Source organism: Argiope bruennichi, chromosome 10, assembly GCF_947563725.1.
Source record: "Argiope bruennichi chromosome 10, qqArgBrue1.1, whole genome shotgun sequence".
In the NCBI taxonomy this organism is placed as follows: Eukaryota; Metazoa; Arthropoda; class Arachnida; order Araneae; family Araneidae; genus Argiope; species Argiope bruennichi.
Genome location: NC_079160.1, coordinates 34,022,096 through 34,045,107, shown reverse-complemented (window position 1 = coordinate 34,045,107; position 23,012 = coordinate 34,022,096). Strand labels below are relative to the sequence as shown.

At 26.0% G+C, this 23,012-nt stretch overlaps 1 protein-coding gene across 2 annotated transcripts in view; it reads right to left on the bottom strand.

The window, feature by feature from the left end:
* LOC129987946 (trifunctional purine biosynthetic protein adenosine-3-like) overlaps window positions 1-22,518 on the bottom strand; it is a 45,996-nt gene extending 23,478 nt beyond the window's left edge. Inside the window, exons 1-9 of one of the 2 annotated variants that reach the window (XM_056095963.1) lie at window positions 22,404-22,518; window positions 10,807-10,959; window positions 10,288-10,383; window positions 9,795-9,969; window positions 8,517-8,628; window positions 7,843-8,211; window positions 6,402-6,570; window positions 4,170-4,386; window positions 347-557 (exon numbers count right to left, since the gene is read on the bottom strand). In XM_056095963.1, the coding sequence (XP_055951938.1) occupies window positions 347-557; window positions 4,170-4,386; window positions 6,402-6,570; window positions 7,843-8,211; window positions 8,517-8,628; window positions 9,795-9,969; window positions 10,288-10,383; window positions 10,807-10,951 (1,494 nt within the window). In that variant the 5' untranslated portion in view covers window positions 10,952-10,959; window positions 22,404-22,518. Of the gene's footprint in view, window positions 1-346; window positions 558-4,169; window positions 4,387-6,401; window positions 6,571-7,842; window positions 8,212-8,516; window positions 8,629-9,794; window positions 9,970-10,287; window positions 10,384-10,806; window positions 10,960-13,780; window positions 13,960-22,403 lie in introns of those variants that run through there. The other variant, XM_056095962.1, reaches the window with a different exon arrangement.
* Between the last annotated feature and the right edge of the window lie 494 nt (window positions 22,519-23,012).

The following is a 23,012-nucleotide window of genomic DNA, read 5'->3' as shown; positions in this document are numbered from 1 at the left end:
TTCCTGTTTTTCACATGTTATAATTTAGTGAATTTCAAAATATGGATTATCCAAAAAATGATTTGGAATTCTCTATATGTAGAAAATATTTGTTAGTAGACAAAAAACAGATTAGCATTCTTCGATTGCGGTAAAATGATTTATGTTTTTACAGAAATTCAATCTGTGAGGTAAAAATTTATGAATCACTATATAAAAACTAATAAAATCTGAAATGCTTTCAAAGGTGTGATATCTTGAACATGCTTTCATGATCTTGAGGGGGAAAAATCATTAATCTGTAATAATTTGAGAGTATATTTTACAAATCTATGAATACATTTTCTCTAAAATTATTATGTCTCACCATTAATTTTTCTCCTACACATCCAACTTTTGAAATAAGAAGTGGATCTACATAGCTTGAAAGTTCAAATATTCCACCAAAGCCTCCAATTCCACCACGAACTTCTTTCCTTAATGTTTTCTTTGTTAACTTTTTAATTTTATCCACTAAATCATCAGCAGATTCAATGTCAACTCCTGAAGCTTTATAAGTCATACCTTTAGATTGTAATCTGTAAAAAATTAAATAATTTTGTTTCATCTGAAATATCACTCTCCATTAAACGTGCAAAAGCAAAATCAAATAATTATCAATATATGGTCCCAAAAACAATAATTTAAAAATAAATTGGAAAATCGAAAAAAAAAAAATTGATCTAAAGAAATGAATGAATTTTAAATAAATATATGAATAAATATTAAAATGTATTTAGAAAGATAATATATATGACAAAGAATAAATTAATATATGAATTTCTTCATTTCAATCTAAAAATAGAAGAAAAAAAAATGGATTATAATAGCTTTAGATCCACTAAACTGTCATAGTCCTTTCACATCAACACTACAGAAAAAAAAAAGTACATACACAATTTATTTTTTTATTAATATTATTGATATTTGAGTTTTTTTCTTATAAATTGTTATACATGATAAACAACATTTAAAAGTATTGTTCAAATTGGAAAATAGGATTATATGAAATTCTTCAAACAAACAGAATTTTGAGGTACAGAGTAGAAAGCCATCTCCTATATTTAGAGAAATTACTAACAAATATAATAAGAAAAAAAAATGATAAAAATTGCAATCAATTTAAATGATTTATTCTGTATTAGAAAAAGTAGAAATATCTAGAATAATAATAGAACTATGCTATGAAGATTAAAGCTTTATAAAGTGCATATTATTACCAGAAAATTTTATTAAAAAGCATAAAAAAAAAAAAAAACTAATGAAAATTAGAATAACAGAGTGTAAGAATAGGAGTTTTTTTTTAAAGATTAATATTTAAATACAAATATATGAAGTAAAACTGTAGTGTTGTTTTCTAAATACGAGCCGCTTGATGCTAGATGCAGAAAATTGTTACACCCTAAAGTTGGTTTATAGTAGGACAAGAAGAAATATGTATTTTCACAAAAGAATTTAATTATTATTTTTTCTTTCTTTTGGCTTAGAGAATTTATTTGCAACTCTTTTCATCCATTCTGTTCGATGTTTAGTGCTGATTCCTTCATGTGCTTTGATAACTTCCACCATTTGCTATATTGATTAGCTTTTATGTTAGGCAAGGGAAGGGTCATGTTCAAAGAAATAAACAATATTTCTCATCCAGTTAATGGGAGAAAATATAAACAGAAGACATGGTATTAATGCTTTTCTTGTCACTATTGTTCCAATATCTTCATCATTCCTCACACTATAGGAAGGACTTTTTTCTATGGTTTAGGCAGCTTAGTTTGTATATAGAGTTGGCCATTTTGTATTTTCGCTTTGAGATAACAAGTTAAATATTCTAATATAAGTCAAGCATTGGTACTGCTAATTTTCAAGACATGAAAGACATCTAAATTTGGGAAATAATATGCGATTGGTTATCAAATTTATGAGTATATAAGTTTCACAATTTGCAAAAAAAAAAAAAAAAAAAAAAAAAATGTATAAATAAGTACATCTTACAAATTCTTCTATCTGAAATAAGTTACTTTTTATTCCATCTAGCAATCAGAATAAATGAAAGATTGCTTTAAATAATTTTTTTTAAATAATGAGTATTTATTTTGACATGTAATATAAAAGTCTGAAATATATAAAACAGTCACATTAATGAATAGGTATAAAGCTTTAACTTAATTTCAAGTAGCTATTTTTTATATATTGCATATTTTATATGCTCCCATAATATACTTTTTTTAGCTGACTTGCTACAAATTTGCAACGTGGTATCTAAATTTAAAAGAAAGACAAGAAGTGAAGAACTACAATGCCATGAAGCCTAAAGAGATTGAAATTTAAATAAATACAAGGAGAATATTTTAGCCTATCTAAGAATTGGGGGGGGGGAGGATATAAAACAATCACTTTTCTCATAATTCTACAATAAGGGGGAAGAAGAAAAGGTAGTGGGGGGAATCACAAATGAACTTAAAATATGTACAATAAAGGCAAATAAATAGCTGTATTATTTTTACTTTTGAAGATAAAAACTGTATATAAGACAAAAGTCTTTCTGCTGATTAAACAATTTACAAAGTGATGTAGGAAGGGAATAAATAGCATAAAAATTGTAGAATGTTAATGAATGTATGAATAACTAAAGATAACATATACCTGCTTTTGTATTTAGAGATCATTTTTTAAAAATTTAACTCGCATGATTTTAACAAATCACATGATTTTAAAATTAAAGGTTTAAGGTAATTTTAGGCTTAAGCATTATACAAAAGACTTAAGGGATTGAACAAGGTTTTATTTGGTTTAAATTTATAGGAACAAAAATGGATGCTTTTAAAATCTAAATATATTTTTAAATTATGCTTTCAGAATGAATAGCAAAATTTTACTTTGTCATAAAACAAATATTAACTACTTCAATATTAATTAATTAATTTTTTTCCAATTTGCACTGGCAAAATAATCTTGCTAGGAAATTTGTTGTTCAATAATTATTGAAGAAAAATGTTTACAGCATGTTTAAATGTACAAAAATTGTTTATCATTTATAAGTTTCATTTTTCAAGTTTATAAAATGTTTACTGTATTTATATGTAAGCAATTTAATTTTCATCATAAATTTTAAAAATAAAAAAATAACTAGAATCATGAAATAGTTTTTATTAGCAAAATGTTCACATCAAAATGGTATAAATCAAAGGCACATTGTATAATTTTCCATTATTATTATTCGATTATTATTTCTTTGAAGGGCAGACGATTGGAAGTTTTAGGAAATAAAAATTTAAAGATTATTAACTAAGAAAATTAGGTACATTTTATTTTTTAAATATGGATACTTAGGATAAGTAAAAACATAAATTAAATGCATATAGTGAATGAATAAATTTACGTATGCTGCAGTGAATATTACTTTTAATAGATTTAAAAATTGCATTTCCACATAAATGCCTGCAATATATTAAGATTTGGAATTAAAACATTTTTAAAATAAAGAATATTAATAAAAATAAGTTTTTAATATTAAAGTCTGAGATATTGATGCTTTTAAAAGTAACTTGCGATTCTGTGATTAAAAAAAAAAATGAAATGAATAAGCAAGATGTTATTTTATGAAACTGGCAGTCAGGGAAAAACTGCATCAAGTGATGAATTTTTTAAAACTAAAAATAAAACAAATTAAAAAAAATCTAAAAGAAATGTTATTTATAAGAAGCTCTTATGACTAACAGTTATTGTGAAATATAAATTTGAATAAATAAATCGAAAAAATAAAATAAATAGTCATCAACAAAATGAAAAAATATGGGACACTGGCATTAGACAACAGTACATGCCTAAAAATATATTCTTCCATACTTCGTATAAAAGTTCTGTATACAATAGATAAATGCACTGCATTCAAGGACACATAAGATGAAAGCAATATTCTTGATTAAATAAAAAAAATGCAAAAAAGAAAAAATAAATGTAGCAAGTAGCATTACATATAAATAAGAATAAGTTTAAAAAACTTCAAACCTAAAAATAAAACAAAGATGAAAAAGATAAATGTTTAAAAACAATTGACATTAAATTTTAGAATTTACTTGACTGAAAAATTTCTGAAGCATTACAAAAAACTTAACACTCTGCCCTTCAAAGAATTAATAATTTAATATATTCACTTTTGCAATCCCTTTTTCGCAATATCCCTACGAAAAAATGCTCCTTCAAAGTGTATTGTTTCTGCACCCTGTATTGCTTTTGCTGCAGCATCTTTCAGAGAATCACATACAGCAACAACAGTCAAAACTCGTCCACCAGATGTAAATATGGATCCAGATTTGCAAGAAGTTCCAGCATGGAATACGACAAAACAATCTTCAGTCAATTTTTCACAACCTATTATTATGGGGGGAAAAAATTTCAAAATTATAATCATCAAATTTTTATTATTCTATCTGAGAAAAATAAGTTTTTAAATATTTAAAAATAGAAGCATGTTTCATCTTAAAATCATTTATCTGAAAAATGATTTGATTACAATAAATTAAAAGAATTTTATAAAAATATGCCAAAAGGTTATTCATATAAATATCAATAAAAATCGAGTCTAATATTTAGAATGATCAAGATAGTCTAAAAAAAGAGGAAAAATATATTCAACATTATCTTTAAATTTTTTTTTTCTTTAAATTCAATAGCTTCACAATAAAAACTATTTTGCAAAATCTGGTACACAATGGATTTGTAAGAAAAAAAATATAAGAATTTAGCTATTTCATAAAATTAATGATATTTTTATTCCTTAAATTTATAAGCTGAATTTGTTTCTAGAATAACATATTTATGAACATTTAATGAACACATAATCAAGATGAATAAATTTCATTTTTTAGATAAGTTTGTAAGAAAAAGTTTTTTTAACAACTTTAAATTTGTTAATATACAAGTGGAGAAAGTAATTATTGATTATAGGAAACTATATGATTGCAAAGAAAGAGGCAGTTTTAACAACATGTTACAATTTAAATTTCACTTTTTTTTTGTTTTATTCTTTGAATTCAACTGCTTTATAATAAAGAATATTTCACAAAATTTGACACAGTAAAAAAATGAAATGTACACAATTATACAGAATCAAAATAAAATATTTTTAAGAATTCAACTATTTCCTAAAATTTATAATATTTTTCATCCTTGTAAGCTGAATTTCCTTCTTGAACATATAAACAAACATAAATTTGTAACATATTTAATTTAATAAAAACATATTCAAAAAGAAAACATTTCACTTTTTAAAAAAAAGTTTGTAAGAAAAGGCATTTAATGATTGTAAGTTTATTAATATGTAAACAGAGAAAATAATTATTAATTATGGAAGTGTTTTATTAAAAAATATGATTGCAAAGAAAGAAGGAATTAATTAAATAACTTAATAAAATTTAAATTACAATTTGAATGAGATCTAACAAAATCTCTTAAAATTAACTATTTTGCAGAAGTGTAGGAATGTGGTTTTTCCTTTTTTTTTAAAAGTACACTGGAAAATTAAATCCATCAACTGCCCCAATATCCCATGTGGTTATTCCTATCTCCATTTCTTTTCTATTAACAATAACTTTTTTCATCATTCACATGATGATACAGTAAAACAAAGGAGTAAAACTATCTGCAAGGTTTATTAAAGAACATTAAAATCAATTGAATATGGGCAGTGAAATCTTAATATTTTAGTGATATAAGATTTGTACCAGCCAATATGCAAAAGAAAGAAATCTTCTATATTGATTTGGAAGCATGTGCATTATTCATAAGGTAAAGATAAAAAAAAAAAAAAAAAAAAAAAGCGAAATACTTTACATTTAAAAACATCATACACAATGTACTTATTTTCTGTATCAAGGATGTTTAAGATAGGCAAGTAAAATAATTTTAATATGATTTTTTAACAATTTAAAGCAACTGTATAGTTGAAAAAAATTGAAGGAAAAATTATTTTTCTTTTAATAAGAAAGATATAATAATTAAATTTAATAAGTAATATATATAATAAATATAATAATTATATAATAATAAGTATATAGTATAATTTTAATAAGGAAGAAAAAATAAAATTTTAAATAGATTTTCCTAACTACTTAAGTTTTTTTTTTTTTTTTTTTTAAACAATTTAAGAAACTTATATTTCCTTGTGTAGTTTATAAAAAAAATTTCAGACACCAAACACATCACACAGTATGAGTATAAATAAAATGAGTCTTCTAATTCTTGTAAATAATTATATTATATTAAAATCTTATTTTCTTAAAAAAAAAATAATTATACTGTCAATAGCCTCAAAAACCTTATGTTATAAGAATAATAAAATGGTCATTTTTCAATAATTTTCTATTATAAATTATTTAATGAGTCACCTTTAACAAGTTTTCCTTTTTCATAGTTTCCAGGATATCCACCACTGGCTAATACAACACCAACTGCATGTTGCTTTTCATTCCACTGAACAGGAATGTTATGTAGCTGACCTTTAACACAAGCTGTCATTATAGAATATAAATCAGTTTCCAGAAGAGGTAGAATGACCTTATAAAAAAAGAAGGAAAAAAATTATATTCATGTCAATAAATCTGATTTAGTTTTTGCTACTTCAAGTAATTTTTTAAGATACATGTAGTATGAATACATTTTGATAAGAAAATAAAAATGAATATCATCACCTCATATTTTACATAATTTTCAAAATTAATTAAAATTCCATACTGAAATAATATGAAATTATTAGGGTGGGCCTCATGATTCTTAAAAATAGTCAAACGATGCAGGCAAAAAACAATGTGAAATCTTATAATTTCCACATATTTAGCATACACCAGTTTCACATATATAACAAATATGTAGTAGAACTCTTACTAAAGTTTGCAATCTTTAGAAGCTGAAGCATTTCTATTCAATATATAATTTATTGATAACAAGCAAAATGTGAAATAAATATTTAATCCTATTTAAGTAATATCCAATGCTGATATGCATAAAAAATACATTCAATCACAAAACAGCAAACTATGAGATAATGTTACAATTTCATATAAAATAGTAAAGCATAATTAATGTCAAGTAGTTCAAGATAAAATTTTGTCAATGAAAATTCAACTTAATGACATCTTAAGATTTTTAAATAATATTTATTATGTAAATTTTGCTGTTAGAATATAATTTGTACACTGTATAATTTAATAATAATAAATGATAAATAATTTTATTCAGCTTGTAATAAAAATTATAAAGAAAATTCCAATTTTTTTAAAAATAATATAATTTATTAATGAAAAATATTTATTCATGAATGATTATACAAGATTTTGTTACAACTAGTTTCCCCAATTATTATGTATTGTTATTTATGGCAACATGAATAAAAGCGTAACAAAATGAATTCATTTAAGGTTTAAGCTCTTCATTTTAGGTGAATAAATAAACAATTTTCATATAATAGAAAGAAATAACTTTATCTGATACTAGAAATTTTCATGAATAAAACATACTGCAAAGTAACCCTTAATTTACCAAATTATTTTGCCATCAATTTTTCAAAAACCTTTTTTGACCATTACTTAAGTTTTGGTACAGAATAAACCTGGGAAAAAGAAAAAAAAACTTTGTTAATTAATTAAAAAAATTAAATGAATTTAATTAATATTAAAAGCTTTTTATGTTATTTTTAGTTGACATCTGCTGCTTTTTATAGGAAACACATTCATGTTCTTTCAAATACTGTTAGAAAAAATAGCCATACTATGAAGATATCAGCCACATTTAAATGATACTTTAAAGTATCGTGGGTAAATAAATAATTACCTGGGTTTCAGGATCTCCAAATCTACAATTGAATTCTAAGACTTTTGGTCCATCCTTAGTTAGCATTAAACCTGCATATAACACACCAACATATGGAGAATTTTCCTTTTTCATACCATCAATAGCTCTTTGCAATATTTTCTCTTGGATAAATTTGAGATCAGGACCAGATACAAGAGGGCATCTGCAATAAGCTCCCATTCCTCCAGTATTAGGTCCTTCATCTCCATCGAGTAAGCGTTTGTGATCTTGGGCTGGTGGCATAACAGCAATATTGGTACCATCACTGAAGCACAGAACAGAAACTTCCTCACCTGTCAGTAATTCTTCAACAACAATGATATCACTAGCAGATGATAAGCCTTTATCCTGTAATAAACAAAATTTGCTAATTATTTAAAGCTGTAACAAAACAATGATCAAAGTATTTAACTACTATAAAATTATATTAGGATTATAAAAATGATAACTATAAACTTAAAAGAAATACTTTATGACCATCAATGAATTTGATTAAAGGTACCTTTTATAACATTTGAAATTGGAAACATATTTTGTAGAAGATCAAAGAATAGTTCTTTCAAAGTATCCCTTGCTCATATATTTTTAAATATTGTTCTGCAAAAATTATCTCTATAGAGATTGCTAGCAAAATTATGGAATAGTGATCTTACTTGTTTCAAAGTTTCAACTGCTTTGATTGCATCTTCTTTATTTTTGCCAACAATGACACCTTTACCAGCAGCTAATCCACTTGCCTTCACCACTAAAGCATCATATGGTGCACTAAAATACAACATAATAAGAATTTAAAATATTAATTATATTAAGACATTAGGTAAAAATACCTTTAAAAAATTTTGTGTCCAAAAGACAATTAAATTAAATTTTTTTAAAAATTCATTGTCTAGCTAGCAAGAACTAAATATGACAAAAAAAGTTACAAAGAAACCAAAGATTAGAGGAAAATCTAAAAGTAAATCATAAAACATAAATAAAGAACATCATAAATTAAAAAAGAATCCATAAGCAACATTATACCTATTTCTCTGAGCAGAAATCAGATGCAATAGGGTTATTACCAGATTTAATTATGTCAAAAGACAAGTTTTTGCTGATTTCTATTTTTTATTTTCATTAATATGAATTAAACAATTGTTAACTTTACTTCTATAAATCATCATATATAATACTAACTTAAGTAAACTTCAGTTTATTATTATTTTTTTTTTCAGAAATAGATATGTTCAATAATTTCAATTCAGTCAAAAATAATCTCAGGATTGAAAACTGAATATTTGAATATATGTGATTTTTCTACACAAGTTTTATAAAATAATAAACTAAATAAGTTGATTTAAAATTATAAGAAATAAGAACCTGAACATTAAAAATGAAATTCAGTTAGTAAAACATAATGGTTTTGCATGAAATTTCAAGCAAAAACTTTTATGGTATAAAAAATACATTCATAAAAAATAAACAGACAACATTTAATCAAAGTTGGCACAATTTTAAAGGGAAAAAAAAAAAAAAAAAAAAAAAAGAATTCTGCAAGGCATGGGCAAAGATTTTTAAGTAAACTCATGATCTACAATTTATCACGAGAAGAAATTTCAAGATATTCTGTAGAAATAAGATTCATGTACCCTGTACACCATGCATATACCCTATTTTCAAGTAAATATTTAAAAAGATACGCATTTCTAATTATGAAGTAACTTATTCCCTTCATCCCCCACTTTTAGCAAAGAATATGGTTATCATCATTAAAAATATACAAGAGAATAAGGGAATGATTTACAAGTTAATTAAAGATAATGGCAGATTCAAAACATATGAAAAAAATGTAATGCTTTCCACAATAGATATAATTTTAAAGGAAAATATTTGCTAGCAAAGCAATAAGAATAGGGTTGAGGATCACAAAATAATGATTAAATTATACTAACTTTAAAATATGATCTTGGGCTTCCTTAGCAGATTTGAATGATTTCCACCGAGCTGTAGGAATCTCATATTTGTCCATAAAAAATTTAGCAAATTCTTTGCTGGCTTCGATTTGAGCTGCTTTTTGGCATGGTCCAAAACAATCAATATCAGCCTCTTTTAAATGATCTGCAAGACCTATAAAATAGTGAAACTATTTAAATAAGATTTTTTCACGCATATATCAATACAGAGGATAAAATTACTTTCCATTACATGTTTTTCATATAGATATTAAATATTAAAAATATTAGATATTAAAGATGTTTATTACTATAAATATGAACACTTTTGTAATATCTTTTTGGTATTGGAATTATGATGAAAACAGACTATCATACTTCATTTAAGAACAGAACAAATATATTTCTGATGTAATATTAATATTGTTGAGACAAATTTTATTATAAAATTTTATAAACAAGGATATTCTTTTTAAATACAAAACAAAATTACCTTTGGCCAAGGGATCTTCAGGTCCAACAACTACAAGTTTGATATTTTTTGTTCTGCACCAGAGAACAACTTCAGCATGATCTCTTACATCAACATCTAAATAAACAAACATTAAATGATTATTATAATTGTATGAGAAGAAGTGTTTATAATTTATACAACATGGAAAAATGAATCAAAGGAAAGGAGATTCCACTCCTTTATCTCTAAGAAGAGATTAATTAGAAATTTTATTTATCATACAAAATATGATATTAACAACATTAAACAAAAGCAAATGAAAAGAATTTTTACAAAGAAATTCAATCAAACTTAAGCAATTTCAAAAATATTCACTTATAGACAAATAAACAAACAAATAAATAATGCTACTATGTATGTTGTATGTAATATCTTGATATATTAGTACTCTTAAGAAACCACTTCATTTTCATTTCTTTAGGTGGTTAAGGACACTAATTAAGTATATAAAATTTAAAAATTTGCAAGAAAAATATAATAATAATGAGCATTATTTACCACAATTGGAAAATTTACTAGTTGTATGTGTACCAGCATTCCCAGGTGAAACATAAACATGCTTGATTAATGGTGATTGAGACAGTTTCCAAGCTAAAGCATGTTCTCTTGCTCCACTTCCAATTACTAACACAAGATCAGTCATTTTTATTTCTTAAAGAAAAGAAAAGAATAAGAAAAATTAAAACAAGGGAAATATACATAATATTAGTATAAATCTTTTAGTGGGGCCTTAATCAAAAAGTTATCAGATCTTAGTGGTTAATGCTGGTGTTAAAAAAAGGACACCAAATTTAAATTTGATGATGATTGATACCATATTAACAAAATAGTACCATAATATTTAGAGATATACATTTAATTTTAGATCATCAATACTCAAACAGTAAAGAAGAAATCAATTTATTATTCCATGTAAGCTTTATAGTAACCAAAATACACACTCTATGTGGAAATATAGCAATTCTGAGACAAATTTAAGGCAAACTGTATATGGTGACAGCCATACTAATCAAAAAGTGATATCTCATCTTAAAATTTGTCCTTATTAACTGTTGTTGTATATATATTAATGTCTGATAAATCAGATGAATTAATGCCAGATATATCTAAACTTCTGATTAAGTGTAGAATATATTAATTATCCAAATCAAAACATTTGTTTTAATTCTGATTGTTAACATTTCAAGTAAATGAAATGTAAAATTACTTCCTCTAATTACCAATACTTAGAATTTTATTCAGCTTTTTTTTATATATATAAATCTATTTAGTTCATAGTTCTCAATTTCCCTCTTTCTGAAGAAAAATGTACAAATGGACACGTATGTATGCAAGATAAAATGTAAATGGAACATTCAAGATCTTTAACATTTTTTTCAAGATCTCTAATAATAATAAAAGTGGACACCAGTTGGTGACTACCAGAAAACACTGTTTTATCAGTGGCCAGAAAATGTAACATATGTATATTTTAAGTATTAGAAAAGTAACACATTGGGCCATATTTTTTTTCAAATAGAAGTTACATTTTCCGTTAGTTAAAAACTAGTTTTTTTTTACAAAAAGAAATAAACTTTTTTGCAGTTTTTTCTTTTATTATTATACCATTTTTTTATTATCATACCATAATCTTGCACATTTTGAAATAATGTAAAATATCTCTCCAATAATATTAATTTAACTATAATTTGATAAACAGATTAAAAAAATACATAATTTTCTGCTTTACTGTAAATGTTATAAAATTCATTACACCTAAAACAAGGGTAAAAAGAAGGGTTGAAAAAGGTGAGGAAAAGTAAAGGGATTTTCAGAATATTTGGAAGAGAAGAGGGCAGGCAACATAATCTTACATTCATAGTTCCTACTGAAAATAAGAATTTGATTTTTTTTTTCAATATTCTTATGGATTAATTTAAGTAAACTCTTAATATTTGAAAATAACATTAAGAATGATTACCATATTATGAAATTCTTATGCAATTTAAATACAAAAACTCAGTTCACTAATTTTATAACTTAATGCCATCTAACTTTTAATCAAGTCCTGTTTTAAATTAGATGTTGTATAAATCATCCAATCAAATCAATTATAAGATTGTAACATATGAAATAACAGTGTATAACATATGAAAATATTCAATAATAAAGTACATAATTTTTTTGACATAACATATTTTTTATAACTTTGAAATATCTTATCTTAAATTATACTTGATTTTTGTAATTGAATATGTTTATGTTAAATTTAAATGTAATTAAAAAATTATTTATGCTAATTTTACTTTAAATTCATTAAAAACTTTTTTGTAATACAGTATGAAGTTCATATGTAATATTTCATAAATAGTGGCAAATAACTGAATATAGTTATTGTTCTGTCAATATTTGATCAAAATTATCATTAGTGAAGTTTGAAATAATATACCTAAGGTTGGAAATTCATTTATATTCTTTCTATATATCTTAACTTGATTGTCAATCTTCAAATGTATTTGACCTTCCCTTTTGAAATATGATAAGTGCATCTTCAGATAAGTTTCAAATAATTTCGCATTTATTTTTTTAAATATTTAACTTAATTTATAATAATAATTGGTTTTAATTTTCAACTTTGTTTCAAAAAGAATAGTCTGTTTTATTTATTAATTTATTTTATTGGATAATTTTATCTTAAAACAACTAATATTTAAAAAATAATAATTAATCTGATGCAAGTCATTCAAAATAGTATGTGATTTTTTAAAAATGTTATTATTTAAATTGAATTATTACTATCAATAAGGTAGGTTATCCAGTAAGTCATAGTAGGCAGTTACAAGAATATGAAATCAAATGGTTGAAAATTTAGACACCTTATATTCTTGATTGCTACCACTGTTATTATTAAATAAAATATATATATGGTTAGATAAATTTGAAATAAGTAAGGATAAACATTTTTTAAAAAACATTATTTCATTTTGTACTATATGTCAAATCTAGGTTCAAATAGAAATGATTTTAAACTCCTTAAAAGAACAGATCAGAAATAGAACATCAAATCAAATTAAATTAAAAAATCTTGCTATATCTTATTCCTATATTAAAATTAGTATATTATATACATTACTAAACTTATAAACATTATTTCAAATTAAATATGTAATACTTATTAGCACAAAATATTGTGCCCTATTTCCACGTTTTTTTTCTCAATATTCTGAATGCCGTACAGTGTAGTGAAGATATCATAACAAAATTATTGGATATTTAGTGTCAATTGGGAAGTGCTTTGAATTGTATAATTTATTCTATGAGTAACTGAAGATAATGAAATGAGATTAATGATCTGCATATTGTTTGCCTCCGATAGAAAATACCGGCTTTACATACTATGCCTCAACTGATACGTGAATTATTCAAACACGTGCTGCATTCCCATAACAAGTTATTTATATCTGATAAATCGTTTTAAAAACGATAAACTTACTTTAATTGGTAGAGAACATCAAAGAGTTACTGTGCTTTTTATAAACCGACGGCAAATATGTTCTGATTTCTCAGTAACAATCAGTTATGAGCAACTTACGATCCGGCAGTCTCTTCTTATCACCTTTGAAATGTGAACAGAACAGAAATATGATCTAATCATAAGTACTTATCAACGTTATAGACTGTTTGTTTTGTAACAGACGGAAAAGCCCGCGTCACATCTTATCGAAACTTGTTTTGAATGATGCATTGCCAAATTTGTTTTCATACTAGGAAAATTTCATTTTAATATCCTACGATAGAGAAAGATCAAAGATAATGACAAAATAAGATTATATTCGTTTTGCAAAATAAAATATTAACTGATGTTTGAATCCCGTAAAGATTTTAAATGAAAAAAAAAAAAAAACATATTTTACTAAAAAAATGAATTTGAATATTTTGCAAAACTAATAATTATAGGATTGAATCCCGATCGAGCACTCACTTTTTGAACTTCCCGATATCGAAAATATTAATAAATCGAACTTTTTTCAAGAATCTTCAATAGAAAAACTCTACTTGTAAGTGGTATGAAATTTTTATATTTAAAACAAAAATTTTTGCTTAAGAAATGATGTTTATCTTTTTTAGTTAGTTCATGTATTCCGTTCACAAGAAGAAATATAAATAAAATAAAACTGTCACGGATTCTTTCTGGAATAGAATTTCGAAAAATATGGAAAGACAAAGCAATATATTGTTCTGATGAGTCATGTGATATTTTAAAATTCTATCCTACGAATTCCTTTCCCATAGATTAGCGAAAAACCTTTATTTCAAACTCAATTATTTTTAAATTTCTATTAATAAAAATAACAATAAACGGAAATTCCCTATGTATGAAAGCGAAGTTCAAGATGCGATATAGAAAATACATCTAAAAATAAAAGTTTCGTTTTAAATGCGAACATATACTTTTTAGCACATTATAAGCAAATTTTCAAATTACTTCATAATTCATAATTTCTTTTGTATAACTTTCTTTAATAATTATATTTCTTAAATATTGTTTAGCTCTAATTGCATGTTTGTTTTCAATAAATTAATAATATAATAGAAATTAAAATATATATTTCTATACATCGAAATTCATATAATATAGATTTTAGTCTTCTTTTTAAGTAACATTCATGTTCATTATATTGGGAATCGAATGTATTAATTATTATTGAAGTAATATAAATTACTTCAGTTAAGAGCTCTACTACTTTTTTTAAAAATCCGAAATTTAATATAAAAAAGTTTAAATGCTTTTTCTTAGTATCCCTTTTGATCTTTTTGAGTTATGTTGCTAGATGATATTATTATTGTTAAAATTGTTATATTTCTATTACCGACATAAAATTAAAGATAATGGTTTTATGAATTTGTAGCGGATTGCGATGCGCAAGGATAGAACCTGGGACCTTGTGGTTCGCTGTCCAGTAACATAACCATTATGCAAAAGCAATTGCCTGTGAAGTGTAGTTGTTAACTGGCTTATATGCTATGCACCACAAGCTCACTAAATTAGCAGGCGAATTTAAAGTTTCGACACTAAATTTATGAGCGAAAATTTATGCACTATGATTTAAATTTTAAATGTGAAATCATTTTTACTTTCTCGCATACATAGTAGAGAAAGTATTGTGGTCGGCAAAAAAAAAAAAAAAAAAAAAAAAAATTAAAAAAGTAAAATTGTAAAAAATTTAAATTAAAAAATAATAAATTAAAAAAGAATCGAACTCGAGATTGCGAAGAATCTCCATATTTTAAATCTTCCTGTGTTTGAAACAAAATTTTCTTGGAAAATATCTGTCTGTTTGTGACAAAGATAACTCAAAAACACTTTCAGCTAGACGGATGAAATTTAGTATAGAGATTTTACAAAATATTTGTATATTTCCATCAAATTTTGGGCAAAATCCATTAATAGGAAGTCTGCTTGCTCGTTTATTCGGATATAAATTCACACGATAATTTCAAAACGGAAAGAAATAGATGGATTAGATTCAGTGCGCATTTTTAACAATTATAGTGTAGACTATCAAATCTTGAACCAAATCCAATAAAGGATTGATCGTCTAGTGGTCTATACTTTCAGCAATAAGCTTAAAAACGCAATTATTTAAATATATCAAATTTGGCATGGGATTTTGTGATCACAAGTGTAGTTTTGTATAAAATTTTTGTTTCAATCGGTTGAGAAAAAACGTGTCTAAAACACACCTTCGATTTTCGGATACTATTAACCACATACTAGGGATAAATAGCTATACAAAACTCGCCAAGAATGACATTATAGATTCAGTAAAAATGTTAAATTCTTGCAAAGAGTTGCAACTATTGTATGCCAATGCCATGAAAGGGGTTCTTTGGGATAACACCTTTATTAGAGAGGATGCAAAAAGTTTTGAGAAGACCATTCCCTTTCATTCAAACATTGTATTCTTGCATAACGAATATCGGGTCAGTCTAGTAAATTGAAATTTTACTGGGGTGAATTCATGCTCATATGCTATACATCAAATGTGCTGAACCATTTTAATTTTAGAATCTATTGGTAACTTTGCAAAAGAAAAAAAAGGACGACATATGACAATGCAATCAAGACAACTGGCAGTTAAATATTAGATTGCATTCAAAGTTCTGATAGTTTGTTACGTTTTTTACGATTGAATAATGTTTATTGATTCTGTTCACATTTAGGAGAAATTGTAGAATTACTGTATTCCATGATAAAAGCATTTATTTCACCACTTTAGAATTTGAATTTTTTATTGATATCGTTATGGAATCATGTAAGATATTTCACTAATTCATCTGCAATAATTGTTTTTCTCCACGTAATCTCCGAATGAATGTAATTGGGATGAATTTAACAGAAAAATCTATAATTACATGATGAAACCTAAAACCTCTAAAAACGGCGAATATTTAATAGCACGATTAGTTACAATACTGTTTATTGAATTTACACATAGAAAAATTATTAGAGAATTAGCTTTCCATGAAAAGTTTCTTTTTCTTGTTTTTCTATTAAAAAATACCGAAAGGCTAAAAAAATGCGAAAATATCCTATATTTGTTTCCCGAATATACAAGGGATTAGGCTTCTACATTGTCAAATAAAAAGATTTTCTACCTCAAAAATTAAATCATTCGTATTGATTTTGCCTTCAGTTGATTTTTCTACACCTTTCATTAATTATTCTTGTTTCTTTCTCGATTAAATATTTACTAAAAACAAATCACAAAACAGAAAATAAAATATAGCTAATAAGATAATGAAGAATTTTGGAGTTAAGAGTAGATATTTAAATAAGGTTTCAAATGCGTGCACAACTGCTTTGGGTTATTAGTGTTGTCCCTCATCGTCCTTGGCTAATACGCTACATTTTCTAAAATGCCCTACTATGTTTTTGGTAGAAAAAGTAAGTTTTATCTGTGCAGTTGTTTATTCGTGTTGCAAATAGTTAACTCAGTTATACCTCTACTCGCCATTAGTTTATGTATTCTACTCGATAGAATGCCTCTCGAAACACTAAAGAGGTCAACTACGTACTTAGCTTAGTTTATTATACTAACGACTGCTTTAGAGTAACACTAGGAACATTTTGAAACGAACGTCGTAATCGTCAACTGCTGTCAGATGACGGGTATGACATCTGAGCTGGCATTCTTCCCCAAACTTTCGTACCACAGCAAAGTGAGAGCAATTGCATCCCACAAACTCAACGTACACCAGACTCTTTTACATCGCAGTTCTTCAGGAAATTAGTTTCGGCTTCCGATCCCGAAGCCGAAACTCTATCACCAGGCCACCGCAGCTGTGCATTTAGCTGCATATAGCTATTACCAATCTGAGAGTGAAGGGCATCCAAATGAATAGCCACTTTATTTTTGAGTATCTTGCAAAATGAAATCTTGATATTTTTTTTTATGTAGAAAATCTATGAGTTGTTGAGCACCAAGTCAATCTCATAGTGTCATTAGTTGGCAGGAAGGCGAAGTAGGGAGCATCCAATTTTCTGGCCCTCAAGATGCCCCATAACACCGTGGGAAACAAAAAGCCCGAAACAGAGAGTTTAATTAATGTAGAAAGAATAAGATCGCATTTTAACACGTTGACTGTCATGCCACCCGGGGACAGTAAAAATGTAGGAGCATTAAGTGTAGAATTTGATGCAAGTAGAACACACCTATGTTTAGTTTATATCACCTTAGGTTTTAACACATTGGTCACCGCGTGGATTGTATTTATCTAATTAGATATTTTCTTCTCTACTTCAACTGATAGACAGCAAAAACATAAGCATCTTATTAGATACGGTTACAAATCATAGCCATGAATGACGACATGATAAACATATGATTAATAGCACAAATTAATCGTTTAGTTTTTTTTTAAATAAAATTTACAATTCTTTTCTAGTCTTTTTTAAACATGTGTTTAATAATTTAGATATTTGTGTTCAGTTTAGAAACAATGACTGGTTATTTTGGATCCGAATTGGTAATTTCGAACAATGATCTGATGGCTCAGGCGTTTCTCCCCTCCCTCCTAAACCCTTGCTTTGTGCCAAAAGGGGTTGCTCGTATCCCAGGTAGCACAGCCTGTTGCACAATATTGTGTGATATTATATAATATTAAACAATATTTCACAGTATTAAACAATTTTACGAATATTGATCAATGTCATACAATATTATACATTTGTGTACTACTAGGGATTGGCTTTGGTATGCATCAGACTCACTAACACAGTAATTATTCGGTGGTAGGTAAACGGGTTTAGTGGTTTCAGGTTGAATATTCACTTGAAAATTTTTTATGAAGAAATGAACATGATGTCAAAACTCTTGAATAGTTGAATACTCACATCCAAGCCATTCCTATTCTCAATTAATATTATTATCTAAATAAAGTTCACTACGATAACTAAGAAATATGTTAAATAACCTGTTATTCAAAGGATGTTTTGAAAATTGAAATTGAAAGCTATTAAATCTCCCAATTTCCCAAAGAAATTCGTTGCATGATTATCATTTATTTCCAAACCACCTGAGGAATTATTAGAATTTTGAAATCTACCCCATATTTTATGAATACAAGAATACATTCCAAAGGTTAGAAATTTTTAAAGTTTATAATGTATTCAATAAATTAAAATTCGCCTATATGAAATTTCTATTAATTATTTAAAATGAATTAAATATAAAATTTTTACAAATAACTTGTTCTTAACAATGATCTGAGACGAAGGAATTAATTTATTGGAATTTTAACAATACATCAATATTTCATTTGAGATATTATTTTTAAATTCGGAAAAAAAAATATTTTTCTTCTCTTTAAAAAAGAGTGGAATTTGAAAATAATCAATTTAATTTCTCGAGGAAACTCTTGGCTATATATATATATATATATATATATATATATATATATAAATAGAGTATCAATATAATTCAGAAATATTGGAAGCTTAGTATGTATTTCTGTTTCAAAAAGTATAAAAAGCTAGCAACGAAAGGGCTTTGCAGAATATTTGCGTTCCAGAACTTTCATTCTTCAAGAATCGGTAACTTCTGTTTCCAGAAACATGAACATTTTTGTATTTTATTATCCCTTTGTGGTATCTGTGTTGATAAAATGTCTGAATATAAATCGAAAATTCAAAATATTTTATAAAGCACGTAGTTTATATGGTGGAATAAATTCCCAAGCAGACAACTGAAGAGACAAAATTAATTTTTGGTGAACAAACTTGACGTTGGCATATTAGAAAATATTAGAGAAATTTTGATGGGAGACAGTAGATGTAGTCTCAAACAATACAATGCATTTAAGTTATTTATTCAAATTCATATCAAATCATATCTCTATTAATAATAAAGATGACTGTGTGTGTGTGTTATCGCTCTATAGGCTAGGCCTTTTGACCTATAGCTACCAAATTTGACATATATACCTTGGTTTGAAGAAATGTGAACCTCGAGGTGATTTTTAAAAATTTGAATGAGAATTTTCATTAATTAAAAATTAAACTGAATTTTGACGTTTCTAGAAATAACTTCCAAAATATTATTACACAAAAGTGAACTTACGTTATTTTAAAATTTGAAAAATAGTCTTTTTAACGATGACAATATAATAATTAAGCAAATGTTTCTTAATTTTTTGTCAATTTTTAAAATATATTTTGTGCTTAATTTCCAACACTACAATACATTGCTGAACTGAAATTCAAATCGTTTTCGTTGTTTCATTAAATATATAAACTCGCGATTTTCTTTCATAGTTGAAAGTTAAGGAAGAAGGATTTTGTATAATATCTGTGCAGTTCATAATACAAACAAAAAGGTGCTTACAATATCCCGAAATTTAGAAGATAGATGTTTAATTTATGTTTGTTTGCTATAGCACTGTTTTAATAGTGCTATGATGTTTGTTTTTAATAGCGTTATGTTTTAATAGCTATGTTGTTATGGAATGTTTTTAATAGCGCTATATTATTATGGAATTGGAATCAATTAGAATGCTTCATATGCACAATAAACAGAACTTATGTAAGACTATTAAAAGAAAACGCAATGACTTAATATTTCTAAGTTTGGAATCACAGACATGAAATAATATCTAAACGATTTAACAAATTAAGGTGTACATATACACAAGAAGATTTTTTTTTTTAAATTTTAGTTTTAAAAATTCAGTTTTTTCACAGTAGCTCATTAATATATGTTTAAACTCATTTCAGTGAGAAAAAAATCATATTACACTAATTATGAATTAATTAAATAATATTTAATGGCCTAATTAACATATTTTTTGAAACATGATATCTTAAATTTTAATTTGTACAGACACACAATTCTAATTGGAACTTATGCCTAATATTAGTCTTCATGTTGTCTGCCTTAATCAAGTTATAAAAATATATAGTCTTTTTAACAATTTTATCATCAACGATGAATAGAAAAAGCTAGATTTTTTCAGTAATTTTATCTTTTAAATTGCTATTAAAAATTTATTTCTATAAATACTTTATTTTGATTGAGGCACAAAACTTCCTTTGATTCATACAGATTATTTTGATATATAGATAATTGTATATGGCTAATTTCTTGTTGAGTTATGATGGTTTGAATGAAGCCACATAGTGGAAAAATATCCTTCTTCATAAAATGAGTTTAAAAAAAAAACCGAAACTAGAGTTTTTAGTGAAAGTACCTCAATAAAAATAATTATAACTCTAGAAATATTCCGAATATTGACAACATCTTGGTATCGTTTGAAAGCTGAAGCATCATAGAACATTTTGAAAGATTAAAAAAATATTCGATATTTTGAACGATTTTCGAAGTTTCAAGTGTGTACGTACACCTCAAATATAATCAATATTCTCGGCGAACCATTGTTCACCAAAGACGATTTGTCTGTAAATAAATAAAATGAGAAAGGTTATATCTTCCTGAAATTCGGATATCATCTTTCACTTAATTTTTCATTTTGATTTTGTTCGCAACTTTTTGTTTAGATAGATCAACGCTTCGTTTCAAATCTACATGATAGCTAAAATAATTCTGAATCTTAGTCCGAAAACCAAAACGACACTTGAGCCCACACCACTTCTCTAAATTCCCTTGCCACATGAACAGGAGAACGTTTGATTTTGACTTGTAACAGATTTCCGTACACAACTAATTTTTGAAGAAATTGGGTTTTAGACTTGTAAAATTTTAAGGTCACTGAGGTACCATGAGTTTTGTTGGAGTTTGATGATGGCTTCATCCCAGACTCGATTGCTAAATAAACAAGCTACTCAAATACTCATATTTAAATTTCAAAAATTATAATACCTGTTCACGAAAATAAGTACAATAAAGCCATCTTTGGGACGTTGTTCACATCAAAGCAATGTTATATCGAATCGTCATTAAAAATGAATGAACTATATAATCTAGTATAGAAACTTTTATAGGTTTTATTTCTTGATAATTTTTGTATAACCCTTCTAATATCAAATAATATAAAAAATTAAAAAAAAATATATCGACATTTCAATAATTGAATAAGTTCAAATTATATCAAAAAATGCTTTTACTACAATAATATTAATTTTTTTCTTGAAATATATCACATAATTTAGAACTATAAAATGGAATTCTTGTAAAGGAGTGTACTATGAAATTTCAGACTGATTCATTACAATAGATAGGGAACTAAAATGACTGCATATTCTTTTCTAATTTTCACCAAATTCTCCATCTTGCATACTATGAACTCCGCCCATCCTATCCGTCAATCAACTGCTAACCGCTCTATACAAGGCTGAGAAAATTTCCAGTAGTTTGAAAGTCATTTTGATTACTTATATACTGTGAAAAAGGAATTGCAAGCGTTTATATTTAAGTTCAGAATGGGAAAAATCGATAGTATAGAAATTTAAAGTGAGCAACATACAACTAAACTTCTGCAATATGTCAACAGATTTTTTTAAATATCAGGAGATTTGAATTAATCGAAACAAAGGCAAAACACTGTATTAATAAATCATATTAAAGTGGTTTCATTATAATAAAAAATGTCCTACTTACACTGTATTTATCAAACCTATTTTTGGCAACAGGACAGTTCTTCACTCCAACAGAAAAGACTGTCAACGATTGCCCACGAGTTTCAAAATCTCTAGAGCTCAAAATGCAGTTAGTGTGATAAGGAAAGGGGAAGGTTTATCTCCTCTCTTTTTATCTAATCGAACAGTGGGAATCTTAAAAAAATACTCACCAAAGCAAGTTATCGCAAGAGAATTGATAATAACTGTGGCTCGATGGATTGCTTCATTTTATTAATCAAAAGGTCGATGAAGTGAAACGATTGTGTAATCCATGCATTTGATTTTTGAGATTTATCATACATTTTGCTATTCATTCCGCCTAATTCGTATTGTATTTCATTCTGGAAAACATTTCATATTATTCACGAGTTTTTAAAAATAATCTTTAGATATAATCTTTATGAAAAAGATTTATACATGCATTACTTTTGGTAAGGGATATAGATGTTCACCACTTTATTGCATTACTAACAATTTAATGCAATATTTTTTTATGTATTTATTTCATATCCTATTAAAATAGGAAATCAATCGTAGTTATTTCTATACTGTCGTCAAACCCCCGGGGAAGGCACCTCGAAATGGGATC